This window comes from Schistocerca gregaria, chromosome 6 (assembly GCF_023897955.1).
Source record: "Schistocerca gregaria isolate iqSchGreg1 chromosome 6, iqSchGreg1.2, whole genome shotgun sequence".
Classification (NCBI taxonomy): Eukaryota; Metazoa; Arthropoda; class Insecta; order Orthoptera; family Acrididae; genus Schistocerca; species Schistocerca gregaria.
In genome coordinates, this window is record NC_064925.1 from 385,991,894 (window position 1) to 386,019,017 (window position 27,124).

The 27,124-nt window shown below is 44.6% G+C and overlaps 1 protein-coding gene across 1 annotated transcript in view; it reads left to right on the forward strand.

Annotated features, from left to right (window-relative positions):
- The window catches only part of LOC126278893 (calbindin-32), a 1,341,317-nt gene that overhangs the window by 1,119,106 nt on the left and 195,087 nt on the right, over window positions 1-27,124 (forward strand). The window contains exon 4 of the mRNA XM_049979167.1: window positions 2,024-2,113. Within this exon, the coding sequence (XP_049835124.1) occupies window positions 2,024-2,113 (90 nt within the window). The remainder of the gene's footprint in view (window positions 1-2,023; window positions 2,114-27,124) is intronic.

The window sequence follows — 27,124 nt, forward strand, 5'->3', positions numbered from 1 at the left end:
TGGGTAAAACCGACTATACTTTTATAACAAATTCCAGTGTGGTCGCAGTTTCACTCTGACAGCCTAAAATATTTAAAAAGGAGTCAATGGTTCCCAGGATAAGGGTAAGGACAAAAGTGAGTGCTAGAGAAGCAAGGGTGAAAAAAGAAAGTCATAGAATGAACACAAAGCGGAAAGCGTGTAAAGAAGCCAATCAGTAGGCCATATATTGTAAAGAAGGGAAAACGTTAATCATCATACTTGCTGTGCGTCTCTGAAGTCATGAATTAATTTCATTCATATAATTAATATTTTGTACGTATAGAACGTGCTAAAAACCAAAACAACACAAAAATCCAGTACAAATGGGCTCTAAAAGTATACTTCAACACCCACGAGCACTTGTTCTTCTTTACTGTTAACATCTCTCGCATACTGCTGTTTGCTTTTCGTGTGTTGGGAGATGGTAGTATGGACCAAAATAAGAAGAAATTTTCAATAAACATGACTCCAAAATGCATAACTCAAGGAATGTGATCACTTGTCCATTTTCGGTACTGTGAAACACATCTCTTCAGCTGAGCAAGTGATCATAGCTCGTAAAATATGCATTTTAGAACCACTGTGTATTAGACATGTTTTCTTGTTCTCGTCTATACGACCACGTCACAAAATATGGAATACCTTTTCTTTAATCCCTGCTAGTAGCTACGAGGAGAGCCATGAAATACGTACCTTACATAATACACTGAACACGATGTTTCGTTAAAGTACAGAATCATTAACATCGTCGTAAGAAGTTAAGATTTCTAACACTGTCAGGTCATGTTTAATTCTACTGCGATGGTGAGTATTTGTCGATACCAGCACAATTTTCATACCGGAGGCCCACGTTGACACGTGAGAGGCAAATAGTTTGCTAAGTGCGCTCTTTCTTAAGTATCGACCGCTCTCTCTCTCTCTCTCTCTCTCTCTCTCTCTCTCTCTCTCTCTCTCTCTCTCTCCCTCCCTCCCCCTCCCTCCCTCTCCCTCTCCCTCAGCCACTAACCTTTCGTACAGTGTCCGCTGTTATCATGATTTTGTAAATTACATTTCTTTTATCTAACCTTCCTACTGCCACATTCGTCAGGTAACGAAAAGGGAGGAAGATGTTTGTGCCATGCTTATGATTCGTGGATACTTTGTTCTGTACGTTATCGTTTCTTAGCTTTTTTATTTATCGTATTTTCTGAGGAAGACATTAGGGACTTAAACGAGAGTGAAATACCGCTTAGAGAACACTCGCAGCCAGTGTGGTGTAGCAGACCAACGGTTGCTGAAAATCCACTGCGCAGAAACGATCCGTGTCTGGACTATCTTCTTGTCCCGCAAGCTGGCGCGCTGTGCATTAAGCTGCACAAGAAGTGGAATGTCGACCTGGGAGAAATAACTTAGCTGCTGAACCGTGGTAAAAATTTTTACCTGAGCCCAGGTGAATGACTAAATGGCTTACCCACTTCATGGTTCGTGGTGCTCAAGTGCTATTGCAAATTGCCTATATAACGGATTCCAGGGGCCAGAAACATTTGATTTTCAGAGTTTAAAATGATTATTGACCGAATTTAAAAATTTAAAAAGGTGTAATACTCTACCCATTAAGAGATACGACCTTATGTTAAGGATTTAACCTAGTAAGACAAGGGATTACGGTTGGAAACTGTGTATATGCCTCGAGACAGCGTAATTCACAGCGCTCATATTATCCAGACTATATTCATCTGTATTTGAGAATGAGAGCACTTAGCGACTTCCAACAAAGTCTGAAGATGATTTGAAACCTTTTCTAAACTTACTCTCGCCACTACGGTTAATGTTAAATATGTAACACATTAACTCCTTTGTAAAGTAAGCAAACGTTTGAAGGTGTTTTGTAAATGAGACCTCGATTCTTTAAACAATAGGGTCTGGCGTGTTCGCTGGTTCGTAAGTACCAAGAATGTCACATGGAAAGCCCCTCAGGATGACAAGTTAACACAATGTAATTATTTCATCGTTCTCGTTCCAGGCCGTTTCTGACGCTATGCTGGTGGAGCTGAAGCAGTGTTTCATGGAGGCCTACGACGACAACCAGGATGGGAAGATCGACATTAGAGAGGTAAGGAGCATTTCTTCTTATCGTTGTCTTCTGCAAGTTAGCCTTCCGTTATCAGTTTCCAAACTTGATTCCTGCTCCATTCCACGACACAGCACACAAGGGAGAGACGATCCTATACATTACTGTAGTAGATTTTCAGTTGCCACCCATTTAAAGAAATTAAGTCAATTAGTTGTAAGGGCGCCTAGAGTCATTTTAGCAGACTTCTGGTTGGTATAAAGAGGCTTTACTTCAAGTGTCTGTGACCACAGTACTGCTAATCAATAGCAATATTATCACACACCAATATTAACTATAGTCAATTGTATGAGTCCCTGTAACCTTTATCAAGCAAAGGTTCCAGCTTTCATTTGGACTGATTTACGGAATAAGTTTTAACATGTTGCAGCCCTGTCAGAAACTGTGATAAATTAATATGTCAAAAATCCGCCTGAGCTGCTAAATCTTACTGGTCTTCACCCAGGTTTCAGCTAGAGTAATCTAGCCTTCTTCTGAAGCATAAAATAAGCTAATACATGCCAGAATAAGGCACGGTCGAACATAAAAAGCTGAAGTACCGTGGTACGATGTTTAGCAACATTACTTAGCTGAGGAACAGCCCCGGTCCCACTTCGTGGAAAGCGGTCGCTTAGCCGCGGACGCTGCGTTGGAACTCATAGTACCACCGTACTTTAGCTTTTTATGCTTGACCGTGCCTTATTCTCGTATGTATTAGTTTATTTTATTCTTCTGAAGAAGGCTAGATTATTCTAGCTGAAACCTGGGTAAAGACCAGTAACAGTTCGCAACTGAGGCGGATTTTGGACATATTACGGAATAGTGAAGGTTCTAAACGTATTATAAGTGTGCAGTCATACATTGATACAGATGATAGGAGAGCTGGCTGGCGTATCAGCTAGCAAGTATTTGTTGAGACCTAATAGAACGATATTTTCGATGTAATGAAGAATTTAATTAAAATAGTACAGCTCAGTTCCGGAAGAAATTTACTGGTGACGGGTGGCGTCTCTGCGCTGAAAGGCATAGATGACGAAGCGCCTGGTCAGTCTCACGGAAAACGATGTGCAGGATTTTTGAGCAAAGGAATGGACGACTGCAGCTGTGTGTAGACTCATAGCGGTATACTCAGTTCGCATAAACGTGCAAAAATCATCTATTTAGTCGGTTGGTAACTATCCTGGCAACGAACATAAGCAAGACAGAGAGAGCACTGAAATAATGAATTCAGTCTTCCGAAATTCTTGCCAGACAAACCTAAAACAAACAAGCAATGACATAGATCAATATCTTTCTTAAATGTGATCTTTAAAACAATCGATGATAACGGAGAGCATAAAGATATATACGTAGAAAACTATCAAGTGATAACCAGCATAAAAAAAAGGCAGGTATTAGGGAAAGCGATGGCACTAATGGCCCACTGTTGCAGCTCACAACAGGGTAACATACATCTGCAATGCGGCCACTGGGCCAAGTCCTTATTTTAACTCGCTTTCAATAGGTTACTTTCTCGTCTCTCTGTTTAGCAAAAAATTTTCAGTTGACTTTAAACTAACTTCTTCATCAGCTAGAACTAATATGGATAAAAATGCTACAGTGTGGGGGTAAGAATCACTCACCATACGGGAGGGGTGAAAACGGGGAGACAAAGAAACATAACCGCCTGGCCAGTTGGAGTTACTCACGATGGCTGCGCTTACCGGATTTCATCGTACCCCCATAGGCGCAATGCGCATAAATGCCTGCTGCAGAAAGAATCAGGAACCGCTCGTCCGATTTAAACGAGGGTTGGAACTTTAATAGTGGTAACTATTTAGTTACAGCTCGTACAAAATAGACAAGTGTTTCAAAGTATTACTAACCTTCAAAGAAGTCACCAGCATTGTGTATAACCTGTTTCCAACGATGTGCAAGTCGTAGGATACACTTAGTTTCAGTTGTGTTGACAGTTCGAGCGGCGCGGTCTATTGCCCGGCGAATTTCTATCAGTTCTGAAGCGAATGCCGTGAAGTGTTTCCTTCAGTTTATAAATCGCGTGTAACTCACGAGGGCTTAAGTCAGGGGGTGGTATAGCACTTAGCAGCCCCACCAGTCAAACAAATCAGTAACAGCTTGCACTATACGTGCTTGATCATTTTCCTGCAAAATAATGGTCAGGTCCTGCAGAAAGTGTCATCACTTCTGTCTCTAAGCTGTTAATTTTTGGAACACAGCCTACTACAAGCTTAGAGACAGAAGTGATGACACTTTCTGCAGGACCTGACCATCATTTTGCAGGACAATGCTCAAGCACGTACAGTGCAAGCTGTTACTGATTTGTTTGACTGATAGAGCTGCTACTGATTTGTTTGACTGATAGAGCTGCTACTGATTTGTTTGACTGATAGAGCTGCTAAGTGCTATACCACCTACTGCACTCCCCTGCCTTAAGCCATCATGAATTCAACTCGATTTCCAAACTGAAGGAAACACTTCACGGCATTCGCTTCAGAACTGTTGCAAATTCGTCGGGCAATAGACCGCGCCGCTTGAACTGTCAACACAACTGGCCCTGCTAAGAGTATCCTACGACTTCCACATCGCTGGAAATAGCTTATACACAATTCTGGTGACTACTTTGAAGGTAGGTAAAACTTTGAAGCAAGTATCTGTTTTGTACGAGTTGTAAATGAATAGTTGCCATTATTCAAGTTTCAAATTTCGTTTGTTGTGCCTCTGTAATGACTGAAGCAATTTGTGCCAAACTGAGCACACGTGTTACTTGCACCCTGGAAAACAACTACTGTGACGGTAAGATCCGCCATAGCAACCCTACGGCTGAGGGTGTGGATGAAAAGGGATGATATGAAAGCGTAATTCTACGACACCTGGAGCAGATTCAACCAAATTTGGTTGATAAATGATTCGTTTTACTAAGATTTTGTTAAGGCGCTCTGTTGTCTGTCTGATTACATGTACGGTACAGATTTAGCAACTAATTTTAGACTAACTTCCTGATAAGACAGAGACTCAGAACAGAATCACAGTGCTATATTAAATCTCCTTGTGTGGTCTGCAGAGGAGAATACTTTGTGTACCACCGCCATTCCCCCCTTTTGCTGTTCCAGTCGAGAATTATTGCTAATGAGCCATCGTGTGAGCTCGAATCTCTCTAATTTTTGTCTTCATGGTCTTTTTTCGAGATATACTTAAGGGTATGTAATACATTGGTTGACTCAGGCGAAGAGAAATCAAAATAAACCTGAAATTTAACATATGCCTCAGTTCCAATCTCTTCAAAATGTTAGAAGTCGACTGAAACATTTCACACACAATAAAATACAAAAAATAATTATGTAAATAATTTTTTTTAAATATAACCTCTTTTTTCAACCGGACTAAAAGGTATAAAAATAATGACTCAAAGCACCATACAGATAATCCTAAAAATTTGTCACTTTGAACTTTCACTAACTATGAAAATATTTGTAAGATTTGTAACAAATAACATAGGGCACATGCAATACATAGTGATGAATGACTAGTTCACGTCCGTAGTCTTAAAAAAGAAGAAAAGAAAAAATGAATTATCCGAATGGAACGGAATTCGGTAGATGTTATGTACATTTGCTTAGAATTTCAGAAAAACTGGATGTTTTGTTCAAAAGAAAGAGTTTCACGTTGAGAAAGTCAATAACGCATTGATCTACCTCTGGCCCTTATCATTGGTTGACAGAGTTGTTGCGTGTCCTCCTAAGGGATATCGTGCCAAATTCTTTCTGCCCAGTTATCGCGAGCTGGTTTGAGGACGGTGCCCATAATTCTCGAAACGTACTCAGTTGGGGAGTGGCCCGCTGACCTCTCTGGCAAAGGCGCCAAGGTGGGGTTTGGCCAGCACGAAGACAACCAGTAGAAACACTCGCAGTTTGCGAGCAGGCTTTATGTGGCTGAAATACAAGCCCAGGATTATTTGCCATGAAGATCAACAACACGGGACGTGGAATATCGTCGACGTACCGCTTTGCTGTAAGGGGTGGTCGGATGGCAACAAAAGGGGTCCAGTTATGAAAAAAAGGTCCATCAGTCCTGGTTGTCGGACCATATGTCTGGACAACAGTCAATCGCTGTCTGGAGCGTCTCCAGACACGTCTAGGGCCTGGAATCTCGTTGATTGGAGTAGAGTTTTCTCCAGTGATGAACCCCGCTTCGAAATGAGCCCCGATGAGCAACTTAAAAAAGTGACACATATTCCTACAGGAGGTAGCATTGGTAGAACATATGTCCGAAAACCAATAGCTGCTAGAATGTGAACCAATATGTCCTCTCATTCCCAGGTAGCTATCACGTAGAGCAACACACTATAAGCAGTGTTGCATGTCGTTACCACGCATCTTGATAGATACTTCAACCCTTAGCCGGCCAGTTTGGCCGAGCGATTCTAAGCGCTTCAGTCTGGAACCGCGCGACCGCTACGGTCGCAGGTTCGAATCCTGCCTCGGGCATGGATGTGTGTGATGTCCTTAGGCTACTTAGGTTTAAGTCGTTCTAAGTTCTAGGGGACTGATAACCTCAGATGTTGAGTCCCATAGTGCTCAGGGCCATTTGAACCTTCTACCCTTCTGCGCGACGAAACACACATTCTTTCAAATATACCTGTTTACATTCGAATTGTGTTACATGCGTTGGTTACAGGCTGATATAACGTTGAGTATACGCCAGTAACTTTAAAATTCTCCATACCCAGAAACCGAACGCATTCAGGTCCTGTGACTGGGGAGGCCATGTTGATCTCCTTAATCAATCTCTCGCACACGAAACATTGCGATGGGATAGTTAGAACGGTCCGTAGAAACTGGACTGGAGCCCCGTCAAGTACACGCCACAGTCGTTCTCTAGCCGCAGAGATAATTTTCTTCAATGGCACTCGTAATTCGTGGGTCAGTAATCGGTGATGTACAGCACCTTTCAATCTGTTCAGTAAAATCTATGGCCTTTTGAGTCTGTCACGACAATTTCTGCCCATTCACTGCTACTGAAACGATCCTCATGCCTCACGTCCATGATTGCTCCTGGGGTTGAATCAGCCCACAAATGCGTATTGTCGCAACTTACGATGCCATCTCTTGTGAATCTTACGTCATTTCTAAATAAACGGCCCCGTTCTCAACAGGTATTGGCTTCCAGACATATCATGATAAGAACATTTTTGTTTTGTTTTGATCAGTACTGCATCCTGTAGGAAGATGTAACACTTTTGTTTTAAACTCTGCACCTGTGAGACGATGGTTTGTGAACAGTAGCATTTCTGAAACGGACTGACCTGCTCAGTGTCCCATTTGAACCTAACAGAACACCTTTGGGAAGAATTAGAAGTTCGACTTCGCTCCAGACCCAGCGTCCGACAACATTATCTTCTCTGTTCTTGAGGAAGAATCGGCTGTCATCCCTCCGCAGACGTGCATACACGTCACTGAAAGAGTCCCCAACAGAGTTCAGGCAATAATAAATACACACCCCGTATTAATGTGCGCTAATTTTTGATCAGATACAGCATTTATAACAAGGTGACTTCTGCTGTATTCATCCTTCCACATACAGTCTCCGGTTTGTTCCTATATGCGACAAATTTGTCTAATGGACAAGGACTTTTAATGATTCCTTAATTTCATATTCCTAGGACGGTGTTGTCGCAACCCGCAAGTGGTCGTACAGTACCGGAAGCCGTGCTTTAAGTCAAAACATTCAGTCCTCCCCCAATTTGTAATCTAATCTTCCTTATATTAGTGGTCTGCAGTTCCCTTTTCGAACCGAAAGCAGTAATAGAAATTCTGGACGTAAAAGTAGTGTTAAAACTTGTGGATTATAGTTCTGAACTTTTTGAAAAACAATGTAAGTTGTTGTTAATCGATTGTAATCTCTCTATTAGAATCTTCCGTCAAAACGTAAATTAGCTTTCATTTACGGGCATCGATCCAGTTCAATCGATTAGTCACACATAGGCGCCGCCTTTTAGACGTAAAGTGCAGTTTACGTCTGCCTTCACATTTCTCAAAGTCACTTAAAAATGTATATTTATAGCACAGTAGTCACCTATTATGTTGTGTCACAAACACCAGAACGTGTTTCTCTTTAAATAGCTATTAATAAAGTTCAACGTTATTCGGTATTATTTAACTGTGAATATTTACTGGGATTAATAAAGTCTGGAGTCTATTAGCAGTGTGTTTCATTGAAGTCTCATCAGGATAGCAATACTAAAACTCTGATCGCCTATTTCACAGCTTTGTGTATTACTACATGAAAACACATACGAAATTCTCTCATACAGTTACTGGCGTTGAATCATTATTCCTCTTAACACGCCACCGAAACCTTTCATGACCAGACAAATCTACAAACCAGGTAAAGAGTTACATGCCTTTCACAGTAGCAAAATTCGGTAAAGTCAGAGAAATTCTTTTATACTTCGCGCTCGTAATAACTCGTGCCTAAGAATGTTCGTACATCCTCTAATATAACCGTATGGGAATCATCGTTTAAAACTCCAAACTGTCCGCCTGCGTTGTAAAAATTAACTCTCGAAGCCTTTTCAAACTAAATAACAATTTTTTCACTGCAACTGCTCAGTGCTTTGCTTCTCCACATTATTTCTCTTCATAATCATCACCACTCAGAAGAAGAATATTTTCTTCCAGAGAACAACTTTTTAAAGATCTGCTTACCATCACAGGCACAACAGTACTGACAATATTTTTACGTTTCATGGTACTTCAGTTTAAATCAATGGAGTAGCACGACAATATCCTCCAACTTCGTAGGAGCTCCCAGGCCACTGGTCGGACTACAATATCTCCCAGATGAGTCTGAGGCAGAGACGTCCACAGCTTCCTGAAACACCTTGTCGCCTCTCATGATGCATAAGAAAACAATAAAGCTCATACACAAAATCAATATGAAAACTGGAGTATCATTAACAAAGTAATTATACAAACATATGTCAATGCTTAGCTGGCGTCGCGCAGCTGAAATTATATACATAACATCCTATGAATATTTGGATTTGTAAAGACTACATTTTCAAATAAAAAAATCAGGTTGTCATATGTTTCCAGGTTAGAATTACACTCCTGGAAATTGAAATAAGAACACCGTGAATTCATTGTCCCAGGAAGGGTACACATTCCTGGGGTCAGATACATCACATGATCACACTGACAGAACCACAGGCACATAGACACAGACAACAGAGCATGCACACTGTCTGCACTAGCACAGTGTATATCCACCTTTCGCAGCAAGACAGGCTGCTATTCTCCCATGGAGACGATCGTAGAGATGCTGGATGTAGTCCTGTGGAACGGCTTGCCATGCCATTTCCACCTGACGCCTCAGTTGGACCAGCGATCGTGCTGGACGTGCAGACCGCGTGAGACGACGCTTCATCCAGTCCCAAACATGCTCAATGGGGGACAGATCCGGACATCTTGCTGGCCAGGGTAGTTGACTTACACCTTCTAGAGAACGTTGGGTGGCACGGGATAATTGCGGACGTGCATTGTCCTGTTGGAACAGCAAGTTCCCTTGCTGGTCTAGGTATGGTAGACCGATGGGTTCGATGACGGTTTGGATGTACCGTGCACTATTCAGTGTCCCCTCGACGATCACCAGAGGTGTACGGCCAGTGTAGGAGATCGCTCCCCACACCATGAAGCCGGGTGTTGGCCCTGTGTGCCTCGGTCGTATGCAGTCCTGATTGTGGCGCTCACCTGCACGGCGCCAAACACGCATACGACCATCATTGGCACCAAGGCAGAAGCGACTCTCATCGTTGAAGACGACACGTCTCCATTCGTCCCTCCATTCACGCCTGTCGCGACACCACCGGAGGCGGGCTGCACGATGTTGGGGCGTGAGCGGAAGACGGCCTAACGGTGTGCGGGACCGTAGCCCAGCTTCATGGAGACGGTTGCGAATGGTCCTCGCCGATACCCCAGGAGCAACAGTGTCCCTAATTTGCTGGGAAGTGGCGGTGCGGTGCCCTACGGCACTGCGTAGGATCCTACGGTCTTGGCGTGCATCCGTGCGTCGCTGCGGTCCGGTCCCAGGTCGACGGGCACGTGCACCTTCCGCCGATCACTGGCGACAACATCGATGTACTGTGGAGACCTCACGCCCCACGTGTTGAGCAATTCGGCGGTACGTCCACCCGGCCTCCCGCATGCCCACTATACGCCCTCGCTCAAAGTCCGTCAACTGCACATATGGTTCACGTCCACGCTGTCGCGGCATGCTACCAGTGTTCAAGACTGCGATGGAGCTCCGTATGCCACGGCAAACTGGCTGACACTGACGGCGGCTGTGCACAAATGCTGCGCAGCTAGCGCCATTCGACGGCCAACACCGCGGTTCCTGGTGTGTCCGCTGTGCCATGCGTGTGATCATTGCTTGTACAGTCCTCTCGCAGTGTCCGGAGCAAGTATGGTGGGTCTGACACACCGGTGTCAATGTGTTCTTTTTTCCATTTCCAGGAGTGTAGGTCCAGAATGAAAACATCATGGGCACAATAGCTAAAAAAGTTGCAAACTATGATAAAGAATATTAGAAGAAGAGACCAAGGTGATCCGAATTAATTAGTTCCTCAATGCTCTGAACGATAAAGAATAGGAGAAGACATTGAATATGCGAGTGGTCACTCAAACTGTATTGACGACTACGCAATCCAATCGTAGTTAAATCAGTATAGTTTACACGTAGATACATAGCAATATTCTGGATTTATAAACATTTACGGCGCTACAAGTATCCATCAAGAAGCAACAGTAGCAACCTACCAGCAGATTTAGGTCTTCGCCGGCATAACCCTTTTCCTCGCCCCATTAATTCCTTTCGTTGCGCCGGCCTCAGGCATAAAACTCGGATATTGAGAAAGATACCTGCAGGCCAGTGGCTGGCGGTGGCAGGGGACTTAGCCCAGTCACCGGTAGAGACTTAGCACCCTCCCTGGAAATTTTCTCCCTTACTTACTGAAAGACATTTTCCATTAAAACTTATTCATTCGGGGACAGCGTTGACGTAACTTAGATAGAGTTCTGGCAACCTTGGCTATAAATCAGTACTGTAATTGTCCTAGAATGGTTCTGGTACTGATGTGGAAGTTTAGAGGCACAACGTTGTAGTTTGCTGAGCATTCAAGCCGTAGTGTCTTTCATTTCTATCGTCCCATTATTAAAACATAAAGTGATACAGAAAAAAAAGAGACTACATTATAAAACGTGCGAAGTTTTAGACAGTCCTGCGTCCACATTTAGTTAGGAACTGTGTTCCGAGACCAACAATAACTTCTACTCTAAAGCACCAAAGAAACTGTTATAGACTTGCGTATTCAAATACAGAGATATGTAAACAGGTGGAATACGGTGCTGCGGTCATCGGTTACTGCTGCTACAATGGCAGGTTATCAAGCTTTCAGTGAGCTTCAACGTGGCCTTTACGAGCGATGAGATACAACATCTCCGAGGCAATATCAGACATCCAGTAAAACACCAGATCTCCGCCATCGCTGTGGCCGGAAAAAGATCCTGCAAGAAAAGGGCCGACGATGACTGAAGAGAATCGTTTAGTGTGACAGAAGTGCAACGCTTCTGCAAATTTTTCAGATTTCAATGCTGGGCCATCAACAACTATCAGAGTACGAACCATTCAACGGAACATCATCGATCTGGGCTTTCAAAGCCGAAGGCCCACTTGTGTACCCTTGATGAGTGCACGACGCAAAGCTTTACGCCTCACCTGTGCCCGTCAATAGTGACAGCGGACTGTCCATGACTGGAAACATGTTGCCTGGTCGGACGAGTCTCGTTTCAAATTGTGACGAGCAAATGGATGTGTACGCGTATGGAGACAACCTCATGAATCCATGCACCCTGTATGTCAGCAGGGGATTGTTCAAGCTGGTGGAGACTCTGTAATGGTGTGGGGCGTGTGCAGTTGGAGCGATATGGGGCCCCCGATACGTCTAGATACGATTCTGATAGGTGACACGTACATATGCACACTGTCTGACCATCTGCATCCATTAATGTCCGTTTTGCATTCCGACTGGCTTGAGCAATTCCAGGAGGACAATGCGACATCCTACACGTCCAGAATTGCTACAGAGTGGCTCCAGGAATTCTCTTCTGAGTTTAAACACTTCATTAAACATTATTGAGCATATCTGGGATGCTTTGCAACGTGCTGTGGAGAAGAGATCTCCACTCCCTCGTACTCTTACGGATTTATTTACAGCCCTGCAGGATTCACGGTGTCAGTTCCCTCCAGCACTACTTCAGACATTAGTCGAGTCCTTGCCACGTCGTGTTGCAGCACTTCTGCATGCTTGCGGTGGCCCTACACGATATTATGCAGGAGTACTGGTTTCTTTGGCTCTTCAGTGTGCAACTGCATGACGCACGTACTCTGCAACCCACTGCTCAGTGCGTAGCGGAGGGCTTTCGTACGACTGCCAATATTAATTCATCCCTGTACTATTGTCCTCACGTATGGAGCAAAGGAAAAATCGTTACAAAGCGGAAGCGCTGTAATAAATGTATAAAAAGATAGTATTCAGAATCGCAGCCTGGGGAGTTTGTTGCTCAGTTCCTACTGGAGCGAGGTAAATGGCTTAGCCGGGACCAGGGGCCATTTGTACAGCCTACCGAACATGTTAAAATATCTTAAGCTAGGTTTGAACAACGAACCGAAGTGAGACCTGCGTTTCTCCTGGCGTATATAACTTTCAAATAACTTCCGGGAATTCAGCCAGGTAACACTTTCAGCGACCGCCGATATTTCGGCGGGAGAACACCCCGCCATTTTCAAAGCAAACTGCCTTGAAAATAGCGGGGTGTTCTCCCGCCGAAATATCGGCGGTCGCTGAAAGTGTTAGCTGGCTGAATTCCCGGAAGTTATTTGAAACGAACCGAAGCTGGCGCTCATGCAAATTGTGCGAATTGCTTAATTCCTTTTGCAAAGGATTTGAACTGGGCTGAAATAAACGCTCAGTAAATGTCACCATTCGATTTTTACTAGCAAAAACGGACACCCTAAGATGAAAGCGGACTGAAGCGTGACTGGTGGTTCAGGTTTGGTACCGAGGTGTATCGGGCCTTGGTCTACGATAAAAGTTAACCAACTGACAAAATCTTTCTTCGTTTGGGTTTTACGTGTAAAAAACACGTTTTTCTGAGAGGTTTTTGAAGTGCGCCACTTCTACACTTTAAATTTTGTACCAATCGGTTCAAGCTCTGCATGAAGATAGATAAATGGTGAAATCGAAACTGATGTTTTTAACCAGTAATCTTTATCCGTTGTCGAGATACAGTGGTTTAAAGTCGAGGTAAATGTAGCAGGTGAAATTCGTTCTTACGTGAACTCAATGCTCCGAATTTGATTAACGTGAATCAGATAAATAAAAAATGCATTCTTACGATAAAACTGAAAACTCACAACCATAAATCTCGCTTCATTACCATTTCACGTGAAAAAATACGTGTTTTGTGAGCTTTTTAAGTGATCCTCTTCTGAGTTACTAACTTGTGCGAATCGGTTCAAATTCTGTAGGAAGGAAGACAAATAAGTGTAATAAATCGTCGTCAGGTTGTTTTATTAAAACTTTATCCGTTGCCACGATAAAAGCATCATTCTTCGAAAGGAAATTAAAAAAGCCTATACTGGATCAATCGGTGCACGAGTCAACAACTGTCCATTTCTTTCGACAACGTATGGTGATCTAATGTCACAATTATGGCAGAATAAAAGTTGGGAACGAGAATGAAAATTGCTCCTACTGCGGTATAAAAGTATGCGAGTAGATCCTCGGCAGAGCTAGGAATGTGAAAGAGTACTAGCTTTTCGACTTTTTTGGCAGCTTCAAGAACATTTAAATCAAAACATCTTGACATATTCGCGCTTTTTTACGAATTAACCTCGCTTTACCAGCGCATGAGCTCTCTCAGATTCACCCCCTGTTACATGTATGGGGACGGTGTAAGGACAAATAGACACAAACTTATCTGCTTCTAGAGAGTGCGATGTATCTACAGGATGAAGTATCCGAGAGTGGGGATACATCTACAATAGGAGTTATTCCAGAGTAGGGGTACATGCATCATAACATTTAATGACACGTGACGTCCTATCGCACGACATGACAAATTAAGATGTTGGATGACGTGATGGCACGTGTCATTTTATACAAAATGACATGTATCATGTTAGTTCTCTTGACACGATGCATTATACACTGACGGAAAAAGAAAAGTAACTCAAAGAAGGAGTTGTGAGATATAAAAGAAAGTTTTTATGCGTGTTCCTACATCTGAACGGTGATGTCTATACAGATTTCGCGCCAGTCCCTACTCTACATTTTAAGTCATGAGAGTTTCAGCTGAATTCATGCTATCTATCATCTCTATCAGGGTGATTCTGCTAATGGTGATCAACTGCAAGGAAACATCCCTGAGAGAACATACGACGTATGGCCGGAAATGCGTTCCAAGGAACGTGCACCAAGCTGAAGGTGCAGATAAAAGATCTTGAACAGTGTAGGTTTGAATGATTGATAGCACACCTGAGAACACACACTAAGGCAAATATGAATGTGTTATGTTTGTACTAGTGCATTATCTCCAAGCGCAAGAGAGAGTTTCCAGTAAACCCCACCCATTCATTGTGTCTCAACCGGTGCTAGTGGTTCGCTGCCACCACACGATTGGGATTCCTCGTCAAGCACAGGTGTGTGTCGTGAAGGTTGACCATAACGCCACTCGTAAAGGATGCCTCCTCTGTTACTAGGATGTATGACAGAAATTCCTGTAGCGTGGTGGCTTGTGCGACGAACCAGCGACAAAACCGTCACCAACTCCATAGATAATATGGCATCCACGCGTTGTTAGTGATGCGAACAATGGCAGCTATCATGACGAATATTGCATACGGTCGTCTGGAATACCACATGCTAACGGTACACATTCCTGATAATGATACCAGACTCATATTCTGTCATATTCTAGAGTGCTCAACACCTTTCATCTCCACCTACAAATTGGTGTACCTCCCTTAGATATAATTTCTGGCAATAGGTCGATATGAACTTCATACACTCTCAGGATCATCTCTTGCAAGTTGTCCTCATTTGGCAAAGTCACTGTATAATTATTATACCCGAAGTCCTCTATAATCTCTTTAGCATACTAGTCACTGCCTGTCCCTATTATATTCGCCCTCGACAGTTTCTACCAGGTAACCAACCACTTCTCTAATCCGTAGCAGACGTCTCACTAACCTGTCCCTTCGTCAGGAAAGTGTCTTCTGTAGACTCCACACTTATTCCTTCTAACACTTCTTCATTTTTTTACTTCATATGGCAGGTTTAACTTTCAACATTTGTCGGCAATAACCCCTACCTTTTCTTCCAGATTTCCGTTGTTAGAAGTTTCAATTCCATATAGTGCTGCACACCTGATAAACACGTTCAGAGCTTCTTTTATGTTATTTCCATTTCAACTAGTGCTCTCTTCTTTTGTATTAATGTAATTCTGATATCTTTCTTGCTTTAGCCATCGTGTGCAGCCTTCTTTTGTAGATAGGAGAACTCTGTCATTTCTTCGACTGCTTTGCCTCTCCTCATTTTGATCTTAAACTGTTCACTATTCTAGTAGTAGTAGTAGTAGTAGTAGTAGTAGTAGTAGTCTCCTATTCTTCATCACCCTCTTCCTTTAACCTTATACTACCAACGTTCTATTGGCAAGTGAAAGGCATTAATGTGTGGTTATTTTAATCAATGTCGTAGCTATAAGTAACAATATGAAAATAATATTTCCCACCGTTACATTTTCCAACACGGCGGGGGCTGGGAATTCATAGATAACTTCAGATTTTCTGAAGCCGATTGCACAAAAACTACACGACGTAAGAAATCAGACACACATCAATGAATAGAGCGTCTCTCGAAGTTTTTAACACACGTTACTCGTGCTCAATATGGGTACTGTATGTGATGGGACAAACGTCCCATCACATGTGATCAATGGCTTAAAACTTCGTGGCGCCCTCCATCGGTAATGCTGGAATTTAATGTGGTATTGGCCCACCCTTAGCCTTGATGGCAGCTTCCACTCTCGCAGGCATACGTTCAACCAGATGCTGGTATGTTTCTTGGGGAATGGTACCCCTTTCGTCACCGAGTGCTGCACTGAGGTATCGATGTCGGTCGGTGAGACCTGGCACGAAGTCGGCGTTCCAAAAATCCGAAAGCTGGTCTATAGGACTCAGGTCAGGACTCTGTGCAGACGAGTCCATTACAAGGATTTTAGTTTCGTGTAACCACTCCACCACAGGTAGTGCATTATGAACAGGTGCTCTGTCGTGTTGAAAGATGCGATCGCCATCCCCGAGTTGCTCTTCAACAGTGGGAAGCAGGAAGTTGCTTAAAACTGCAATGTATGCCTGTGCTGTGATAGTGCCACGCAAAACAACAAGGGGAGCAAGCCTCCTGCATGTAAAACACGACCACACCATAACACCACAGCCTCCGAATTTTACTGTTGGCACTACACACGCTGGCAATTCGCCATACCCACACACTGCCATCGGATCGCCACATTGTATGCCGTGATCCGTCACTTCACGCAACGTTTTCCCACTGTTCTCTCGTCCAATGTTTACGCTACTTGCACCAAGCGAGGCGTCGTCTGGCATTTACCGGCATGATGTCTGGCTTATGAGCAGCCGCTCGACCGTGAAATCCAAGTTTTCTCACCTCCCGCCTAACTTTCATAGTACTTGCAGTGATGCAGTTTGGAATTCCTGTGTGATGGCCTGGATAAACCCTCTTCAACTGTCGGCGGTCACTCTCAGTCAACAGACAAGGTCGGCCTGTGTGCTTTTGTGCTATACGTGTCCCTTCACGTTTCCACTTCACTATCACATCGGAAACAGTCGACCAATGGATGTTTAGGAGTGTGGAAATCTCGCCTACAGACGTATTGACACCCAATCACCTGACAACGTTCGAACACCTTGAGTTCCGTGCAGCAACCCATTCTGCTCTCTCATGATGTCTAATGAGCACTGAGATTGCTGATATGCAGTATCTGGCAGTAGATGGCAGCACAGTGCACCTAATATGAAAAACGTATGTTTTTTGGGGGTGTCCAGATACTTTTGATCACACAGTGTACCAAGCGAGGTGGCGCAGTGGTTAGCACACTGGACTCGCATTCGGGAGGACGACGGTTCAATTCCGCGTCCGGCCATCGTGATTTAGGTTTTCCGTGATTTCCCTAAATCGCTCCAGGCAAATGTCGGGATGGTTACTTTGAAAGGGCATGGTCAACATCCTTCCCCATCCTTCCCTAATCTGGTGAGACCGATGACCTCGCTGTCTGGTCTCCTCCCCCAAACAACCCAACCCTCACACAGTGTACTTCACTGACACGAACTGTCCGGGAAGTTGTGACGGCAATCCACTTTGTGAACCTTCGCATTGGGTTGCCAACATGCAATCACCAACAAATTCGATACGACTACACGGAGCAGAGACTTAACAATGAAACTTAAAGAGAGCACTACCTGCAAGTGGAATCTGTGATTATCAGAATTCTGCATAACACGAGCAGGCTTCCCTTTATCTGTGGAACATGGATACATAGCAATAACCAGCAGCACTTTCGCACAGATTTTCTGATAACCCATCGTGGGAGATACACATTACCTGACCAAAACACCCCTATGTAATGCGGAATTGAGCACCAGATGTCACCAGAGGCAGACTTGGCAGTATAAAAGGAGGGGGGGGGGGGGGGGGAGGCGTGGTATCGTGTTGGCAGCAGAGAAGCCGTAACAGAGGAATGGCTCGCTCGTGGAGCTCATCAACTTTGAACTTGGGCTAATCATTTGGTCTCGCCTGAGTAACAAATCCATCAGGGAAATTTCAGTACTTATGAAGCGGTCCGCCGGCCGGTGTGGCCGAGCGGTTCTAGGTGCTTCTATCTGGAGCCGCGCCACCGCTATGGTCCCAGGTTCGAATCCTGCCTCGGGCATGGATGTGTATGATGTCCTTAGGATAGTTAGATTTCAGTAGTTCTACGTTCTAGGGGACTGATGACCTCAGATGTTAAGTCCCATAGTGCTCAGAACCATTTTAACCATTTACAAAGCGCTCCAAGCCGACTTTTTGTGATATAGTGAAGAGGGAACGGGCACGAAGAACCACAGCTGAATCAACGCCCGAAAGACCTCATGTACTGACTGACATGGACAGCTAAGCACTGTGGACGATGGCTAAAAAATAAGCAAAAGGAGTCACCTGTGAGTGCCAAAGTGCTACCAGAAGCCCAAGTAACAAAACGACTGTGCTCAGGGGCCTAAAAATACTCTTCAGGGTCTAGCAGCACCTCATAAGACATAAGTTTCAGTAGTCAACGCTACGCGACAGTTGAGGTGGTGTAATTAGCGACGTCTCTTGGCAGTGGATGAGTGGAACCAATGATTAATGGCGCTATACACTGTGTCAATCTTATGGAAAAGACTTGGTTTTGCGACTGACTGGAGAACGTTACCTGCCATCATGGAAAATGCTGGAAATTCGTGGTAAGACGTCGTCGGCCCCTAAGATTACATACTGCTTAATCTAACTTAAACTAACTTACATTAAGGACAACACACACATCCTTGCCCGAGGGAGGACTCGAACCTCCGACGGGGGGAGCCGCGCTGACGGTGACCGCGCCTCAGACCGCGCGGCTGCCATCATGCGCAGTGCCAACAGTGAAGTACGGAATAGGCTGTGTTACGATGTGGGGGTGTTTCTCGCGGTTAGTGTGCGGTCTCTTTATTTTGCTTATGAGAACGATGTTTGCAGAAGTTATGAACGCATTTTATTGCGTAGTAATCTGCGTGCTGTAGAGGAACAGTTCGGAAACGATGATTGTCTCAGCTTGACAATGCACATCGCGTTATAAAGCAGTATCTCTGAGTAAATAGTTTGAGGCAAATAACATTCCTGAAGTGGACTGGACTTCTCAGAGACCCGATCTTGACCCAATGGATCACCTTTGGGCAGAGTTAGAACGTCTACTTCGCTCCAGATCCCAACGTCCAACATTACTATCTTGTTTTGTTTCGGGTCCTCCATAGATAACTTATTGAAAGTGTTCCGAGAATAGCTCGAGCTCTCATAAAGGCGAATGGTCGACACGTACCACATTTATTCCCACTAATATATGTCCGAATATTTTTGATCAGAGAGTGCACGCTGATCAGCCTGAACAATATGAGCACCTACCTAGTACTCGTACGTCCAGCTTTGGCACAAAAATCAGGGACAATGTGTCGTGGCACGGAAGCAATGAGACCTTGGTACGTCGATGGAGAGAGTTGGCACCACGTCTGCACACAAAAATTGCCTAACTCCCGTAGCTTCCCGGGAGAGGGGCATTGAGCTCTGCCACCACGATAAGTCACACCCCATATGTGTTCGATTGGGTTCAGATCTAGCGAGTTGTGAGGGGAGGGGGAGGGGCAGCACATCAATTGAAATTCATCACTGTATTCCTCGATCCACGCTGTCACACTTCTGGTCTGGAAACATGATCGTCATGAAGGGGTGTGCGTGGTATGCAATCAGCGTACGATACTCCTTAGCCTGGTGCATTATACGAGCTCCAATGGACCTATGCATTCCCACGTGGATCTTCCCCAGAGGGAGCCGCCGCCAACTTGTCTCTGTCCCGCACTACAGGTGTCAAGAAGCTATTCCAGTGAAAGACGAGGGATTCGCGTCTACCCATCAGCATGATGAAGAAAGTATTGGGATTCATCAGACCATGCAACGTTCTGCCACTGCGCCAGTTTCCTGTGCCGACGGTCACGTGCCCATTTCAGTCGTAGTTGCCGATGTCGTGGTGTTAACACTGGGACATGCATGGGTCGTCGATTGCGTAGGCGCATCGTTAGGAGTGCTCATGCACTGCCCAGAATTAAAGTCTGATGTTAGTTTCACCGCAGGTAGCCACCAGTCCTGTTTTACCAGTCTGTCCAGCCTACGGTGTCCGACATTTGTAATGAGGGTTGGCTGTCCAACCCCACGACGTCAGAATGTGATTTTGCCTTGGTTTCGCCAAGTGTTGTTGACATTCCCCACTGCACTCCTCTAACACCCGACGAGTCGTGCCGTTCCCGAAATGCTCGTGCTCATGCCCCCCCCCCCCTCCCCCCCCCCCCCGTCCTACACACGGACGGCTCACTGATACTTAATGCTCCGTGAGTGTGTCTGTCCAGCGGTCATTCCTCACCAGGTGACGCTGCTATCGCCTGGACGACTTCATGTAGATAGTAGGTCGGTGATCACAATGTTCTGGCTGATCAGTGTATATTCATTGCTGAACACCTTGCGACCAATTCATTAGCAATCTAAGCTTCCCGGGACTGATGACCGTAGCAGTCTGGTTCCTTTAATCCGACAAACCAACCATCTATGCTTCCCGGTTACGACACCACTCTAAAAACAATCTTTTGTATTTCGGGCTTAATGGCAGCCTACGCATAGCTCGGTAATTACCTACTCCAGATGCTCCCCCCCCACGGTGCTGTATAGCACAGAATGTTGTATGGAGTCCATGACTTGTTTTCAGACGACAGACGCAGATGTTAGGGGGGTTATGATGTGCCTGGTGCACAAAGCGGTGGTCTTCCTTGGTGGCAGTCAGACGTGGTCGACTAAAATCGTGACGACGAGTATGCCTGTCTACACTTTCCCACGCAGTCCAACACTGGGCCAGTGTCACAAACGAATGCTCTGCTGATGTGGATGTTCCACGATTCGACCAGCCTGCCAAGTGGAGACACGCAATGAGTCTCCTTTGAAACTCTGCCAGGTGCTGATAACGCTGTCCAACACGAGTACACGACATCTACGTGTCCCTCACGGTGATCTCTCAACATGTGACGCTGTTCATGCCGCGTATGTACCATACCAGTCTTGGCAACTAAACACGATCAACACTAAAGCAGCTTGGTAGCCGTTCTGTCAGTCACAAAGAATTGCAGTTCTAATCTTTTGCATATCCGCCGATAGTGCGTACGTGAACGAAGTTAAACTGACATCCGATCATTTATTCTGGATGCTTCAGCTGTTTTGTCATTCTTGTATTTTGTATCATTGGCACATTGGATGCTGATACTACCAAATTTCGAAACCTAGCAATTAGGTGCGATTTACTTCTTGGGCAGTCCAACAAAACCGTCGTGAAAACTGCCATTCTTTCATCAGGGAAACAGTGTCCGTTAGTTGGGCACTGACTACGTCCTACACGATAATCGATAGTTACGCCGGCCGGTTCTAGGCGCTTCAGTCTACGGTCACAGGTTCGAATCCTGCCTCGGGCATGGATGTGTGTGATTTCTTTAGGTTAGTTAGGTTTAAGTAGTTCTAACTTCTAGGGGACTGATGACCTCCGCTGTTAAGTCCCATGGTGCTCAGGGCCATCTGAACCATTTTTGAATCGATAGTTACATCCATATGAGACATCTGTGAGGCCAGTCTCGCGTGACGCTGCGGGATGGAACAGCGCAGCGCGGTGTGCGCTGTCTCGGTGAAACGTACGCGATGCGGAGGTGAAGGCTCTGAATTCTTCCCACCCCCGAGTGGCTCCCACGCTTTCTGTCGGACGACTTTTCAAATATTTAAGCCTCCTCCCCGTCGAGCTTTTACGGCATTTTCCACTACCCTGGCGTTTCAGTATTCAGGCATCTTCTCGCGATAACTCCACTACCGGCTTCTTCTAAGAGACAGTGGCCGCCATCGACCGTACAGTCGCAATATGTATAGGGTGAACACAAAGACTTGCCCTGATTATAAAAATTTATAACAGAATAACCGTTTGACATAATAAATTACATTTGATGCCGTTACATAGTTTAGTGTTATTAGTTGTTGTGACCAACAGATGGTGCTAGTGCTCCATAACACCTAGAGAGCCTGTATAGGGAGAGAGTGGCCAACCGGACGATATGGCGGCCATTTTTCTGCCACATTGCGGGCGGGACTTTTGAATGGCCAGTAGTGGAGTTCACACTCACCGAATCAAAAGCACAAGACAATATGGCGAAATCACTCGTTAAATGCTTTTCTTTATAGCATTAATATACTCATAGTATCCTACTACGTACAGCACAGGAAAATTTGATGCAGTGGCTGTAAAAATTATTCGTTACTTGCATTTATCTCGTTTAAAGTTCGTTTACTAGACATATTGCAATTAAAGTTAAGTAAATAAAAAAATATAGTGTATAGGATTTGTTTTGCATAACGCTGAAGATTTAACGTACCTGTGTTACACCATATGAATCTTCAATACAGTACTGTTAAAAAAAAAACACCTTTGACACTGAAGGACGTAATTATGACGTCTGCAGCATAGCAAAATTTTTACACATTAGATACACAATCCCATTTTAATTCTAGGTTTATAAGAATAATGTGTAATAATAATTTTCACACAGCCAATTTACAGATCTGTTTTCAAATTTATCTATTTATGTTGCAAGTTCTTTTATATGTAGTTAAAAACAAAAACGACTTACTTCGCATAGATAAGAGTACTTGGTTGGTTTCCACAAGGCTCCTGTTTGATTTATGTCAGCCCTGTTGACTGCGACTGCCCACTGTTTTCATCTTTCTTTATTGCGTGGAAATGTTAACATGCGAAATCCACCTTCGCCTCTATTTGAACAACCAAATGCAGCACAACCTGGCATAGTTTACGAACGTATGCAGAACGAATTATACATGTCAATAACAATACTACACAATTACTAACGTGCTTACTTTAAACACGTAGGCCTACCGACTTCATCACAAAACGCTTCATTATTTCAACTCGTATTTAAGATCGCAAATGCTAATTACGTACTAAAAACTATATACAACTAAATCGAACATGCATGCACAACACATAACAAGTCTCTCACTAATTCAAATACCCTATAATCGTTTCCAAAAGTCCTCTGAACTTCAACTCAACTCAAAATCACGGCGAACATAGAAAGCGTGAGACTCGATCGGCAGAAAAATGGCGCCAAAACTAATCACCCAATCACGGGCAACTTCACCTATGGCCATTCTCTCTGTATACAGGCTCTCTACCAACACCGACGCGGTCTGTTAAGTCACGTTAGTTGCTGGCGAAACGGCGTCGAAGCAGGAGAACACCCACGCGGTCTGTTAAGTCACGTTAGTTGCTGGCGAAATGGCGGCGAAGCAGGAGAAAGCGCAATGTGTGCTTTGGTTTCACGAAACGAAATCTCCCATCAGCGTTCAGCATAAATTTCGGGCTTCTTATGGACGCAGTCCTCCTGACGTTAAATCAGTAAAGCGATGATATGCAAAGTTTAACGAAACAGGCAGCGTTGAAGATTGTCCTCGAAGTGGCAGGCCTCGTGTGAGTGATGCAACTGTTGATCGTGTTCGGCAATCGTTTCAGCGGAGTCCGTCTAAATCAACTCGTCAAGCATCACGTGAACTTCAAATACGGCAAGCAAGTGTGGTGACAATTCTTCATGAAAGCCTTAGGTTGCATGCTTACAAAGTGCAAATCGTGCAGCCTTGCAACCGAATGATTTGCTGACACGTGCTGCATTTGCAACTGAGATTCTCAACAGGACTGATAGCACTAACGATTACTTAAATCGCATATGCTTTACCGATGAATCCACCTTTCATGTCAGTGGAATGGTATATAGGCGTAATGTCCGTATATCTGTTTCAGAGTCTCCACATGCTACTGTACAGTTATAGCAAGAAAGTGAAAAAGTGAATCTTTGGTGCGGCCTCATGCATAACAAGGTTTTTGCACCATTTTCCTTCGCGGAAACGTCCGTTACCGCTAACATTTATTTAGGCATTTTGCAACAGTTCACTGCCCCACAGTTAGAAGAATATCAACCATGGATACTTTTCCAGCTAGATGGAGAACCCCCCCCCCCCCCCAGTGGGCTTTGATAGTGCATGATTTCGTGAATGAAACATTTCCGGATTGGTGGATTTGAAGGAACGATCTAACACCCTGCCCACCGTGCTCGCCAGACATTACGCCCCTTGACTTTTTTTCTGGGGACAGAATGTTCGTCAAACCAGTTGCTGACGTAGACGAACTGAAAGCTAGGATACAAGCTGCTGTGGTCACTGTCACAGAACACATGTTACGAAACACATGGCGGGAACTGGAATACCGCCTCGACATTCAGCGAACTACCAAGGGAGTACACATTGAGGTTTACTAACGTAAGTGGTCTTAAAAGAAACCAGTAACATTAACATATGTAACGGCATCAAATGTAAATTATTATGGCAAACGGTTATTCTTTAATAAATTGTTATAATCAGGGCAAGACTTTGTGCTCACCCAGTATATCACGAACAGCAGGCTATGGGACAATACGATACTGATTCTCATCCATCACTCTTCTCGAGATGAATGTCTCGGTCTTTCTTAATCTGTTGGAAGCCAGGAAAGAAAATCGTTAGCCGGTCTTTCATCAGTTCACCAGGAAGAAATGTACCGCACTTCCTGCTAACCTAGCGTTTCAGCTGCGAAACCTCCACGCGTGCAAAGTTACACTATTCCAGAAAAGTAACAGTGAGGAGGCCACGCCTTTCAGATCTACGCTATGAGTTCCGTGTGCACATCTTAACTGCATACCGCTAATTTTTATTGGCCCTAGCTACATATCCTAAAATGGGAATTTACACATAGAATATTTAATTTGAATGGAAGATGTCTAGCAGAAACAATATTTCATTCGACACTATAACTTATCAAAAGAAAATGTGGAATGATACAAAACACAAACTTTGGATATTCTGTTTAGTGGCTTCAGTTGATTAGCAGTGCTACTTCATAGGACGAAATGGTATTCATCGACCATCAGGTCTATCAGAAAAGCAATCCCAAAGCTCCTTAATCCCACACAAAAAACAGTGACCTCAAAACTGGTGACTAATTGCAAAGCACATATTCAACACACCAAACGTGAATATGAGACATGAACCCATACAGAATTCTACAACAGCGGACGAAGAATCCGGCACGATGCCGACGCTGTTGCTTATAATCACCATGGTTACACCAATGACCCAAAACATTATGACCACCTGTTTAATAGCTTCTTGTTCCACTTTTCAAAAACATGGCAACAGAGATTGTGCTTGGTATGGATCCTACAAGTCCTTGACAGGACTCAAAAAGCCTACCCACAGTCAAGCAATTCCCGCAAATTACGGGATGGTGGTTTACGGGCACTCAGCTGTCGCGCGATATGTGTTCTGGTAGTTACAGATCAGGCATATTTGCTGGTCAAGACGTGAATGTGAGTTTACTATACTGCCCCTCAAACCACTGTAGCACGATTCTGACCTTGCAATAGTACAATTATCCTGCTGAAAGATGTCATCACCCTAAGGGAGGGGGAGGGAAGGGGAGGGGGGCGGACGTCAAGCTTCAAGTTGTTCACTGCTGTCATGATGCCTTCAGTTACCACCTCAGACCTCATGGAAGCCCAACTCAGTGTACCCCATAGCATAATTCTGCCATCACCGGCCTACATCTGTGGTGTAGACATTCGCCTGGACGACTTGCCTTGTAAGGACCCAACCATCGGCCCAGTGTAACAAGAAATGTGATTTATTCGACAGACAACACGTTGCTGCGGTAAAAACTCAGTATGTTGTGCCCACTTCAGTTATAAATGACGATGTCGTTGGGTCAACACAGGAACAGGTACTGGTCTTGTGACATGGAGCTCCACTTTCAACAACGGTGTTCTACGAAACGGTTGTGACTGCACTAGCACTGTTCTCTGTCTGCCACAGATCGTTGCTTATCCTGGTTTAAATAGTGGGGGATCGTCAGAGGTTCACGTTCTGTGACGAGACGTGGTCGTCCAATACCACACGGCCTACTCGTTATTTCACCATCTTTCAAGCACTTTCCATAGGTGCTCACGACAGGACTACCTCAATAGGCGACCATCTTCGCCGCTTCAGTGATTTTGGTTCCTCTTCGGCTTACATACTTTCCTTACTGTTCCACGTGCCTGTAACACCACCAGGAGGCATTCAGCCTCGCGGTGGGCAGTTGTCATATTGTTTTGGCTCGTCTGTGTGAACACGACCGCCTGGTGAACGCTGCGCTGCCGTCGTGCGGACGTCTCTGGACTGGAGACGAGGGCGCGTGGCTACTTACTGCTGCAAGTTCGCTCCTGTTTGCTGAAGTGAGTTGATATCCACCTCCCATGTGAACAGCTAACACACACAAGATGCGCACAGTTCCATGTCCCCACATCTTCCCAAGAACTCTCTCTTTTTTGGTAGATTATAATGCCCTGCTATCTTTCCCGCTGAGCCGTGTCTGCCCGCCATTACCAGAAAATGCAGAACACAGTTGTCCAATAGTGATGCTCCTTCTAGATAGGAAATCACGCCAAAAGCGGCTGCCTCAACCTGACACCGATCACACCGCAAAATGCCATTCTAGTATTAAAAAACGGCCGCTTCAGCGGCATCTCCGTGACATCACTCACTAACATACCAGTGGCACATTCACGTCACCATCAACTAGACTTTCATCACAGGTCTTATGAAAATCCAAGAGAAGCTCACGACGTTAAGCCATTATTTCTTGCAGGCCGTGTTTTCTTCCTAAAAGCTTCTGATGGGTATGTGCAAAGGCCCTCCGAGAAACATGAAGAAGCTGCGCACTCCTGCTGCTAGTATCCCTACCCTGACCACGTTCTGGCCGCTGGGTAATGTGAGGCAGTACAAAGGCAATAGTAACTGCCCCTGGCTGGAACCTAGATCCCTCACTTCCTCGTCAGTGCTTGAGGCGTCGGTCTGCTATCATAGAAAACATCGGTTTTTTGGTTGTATCCTCCGTTCTTCTCTTATTAAATCCAACTTACTGTGCCTCCCCATGCAGTGCGCACGAAATCATC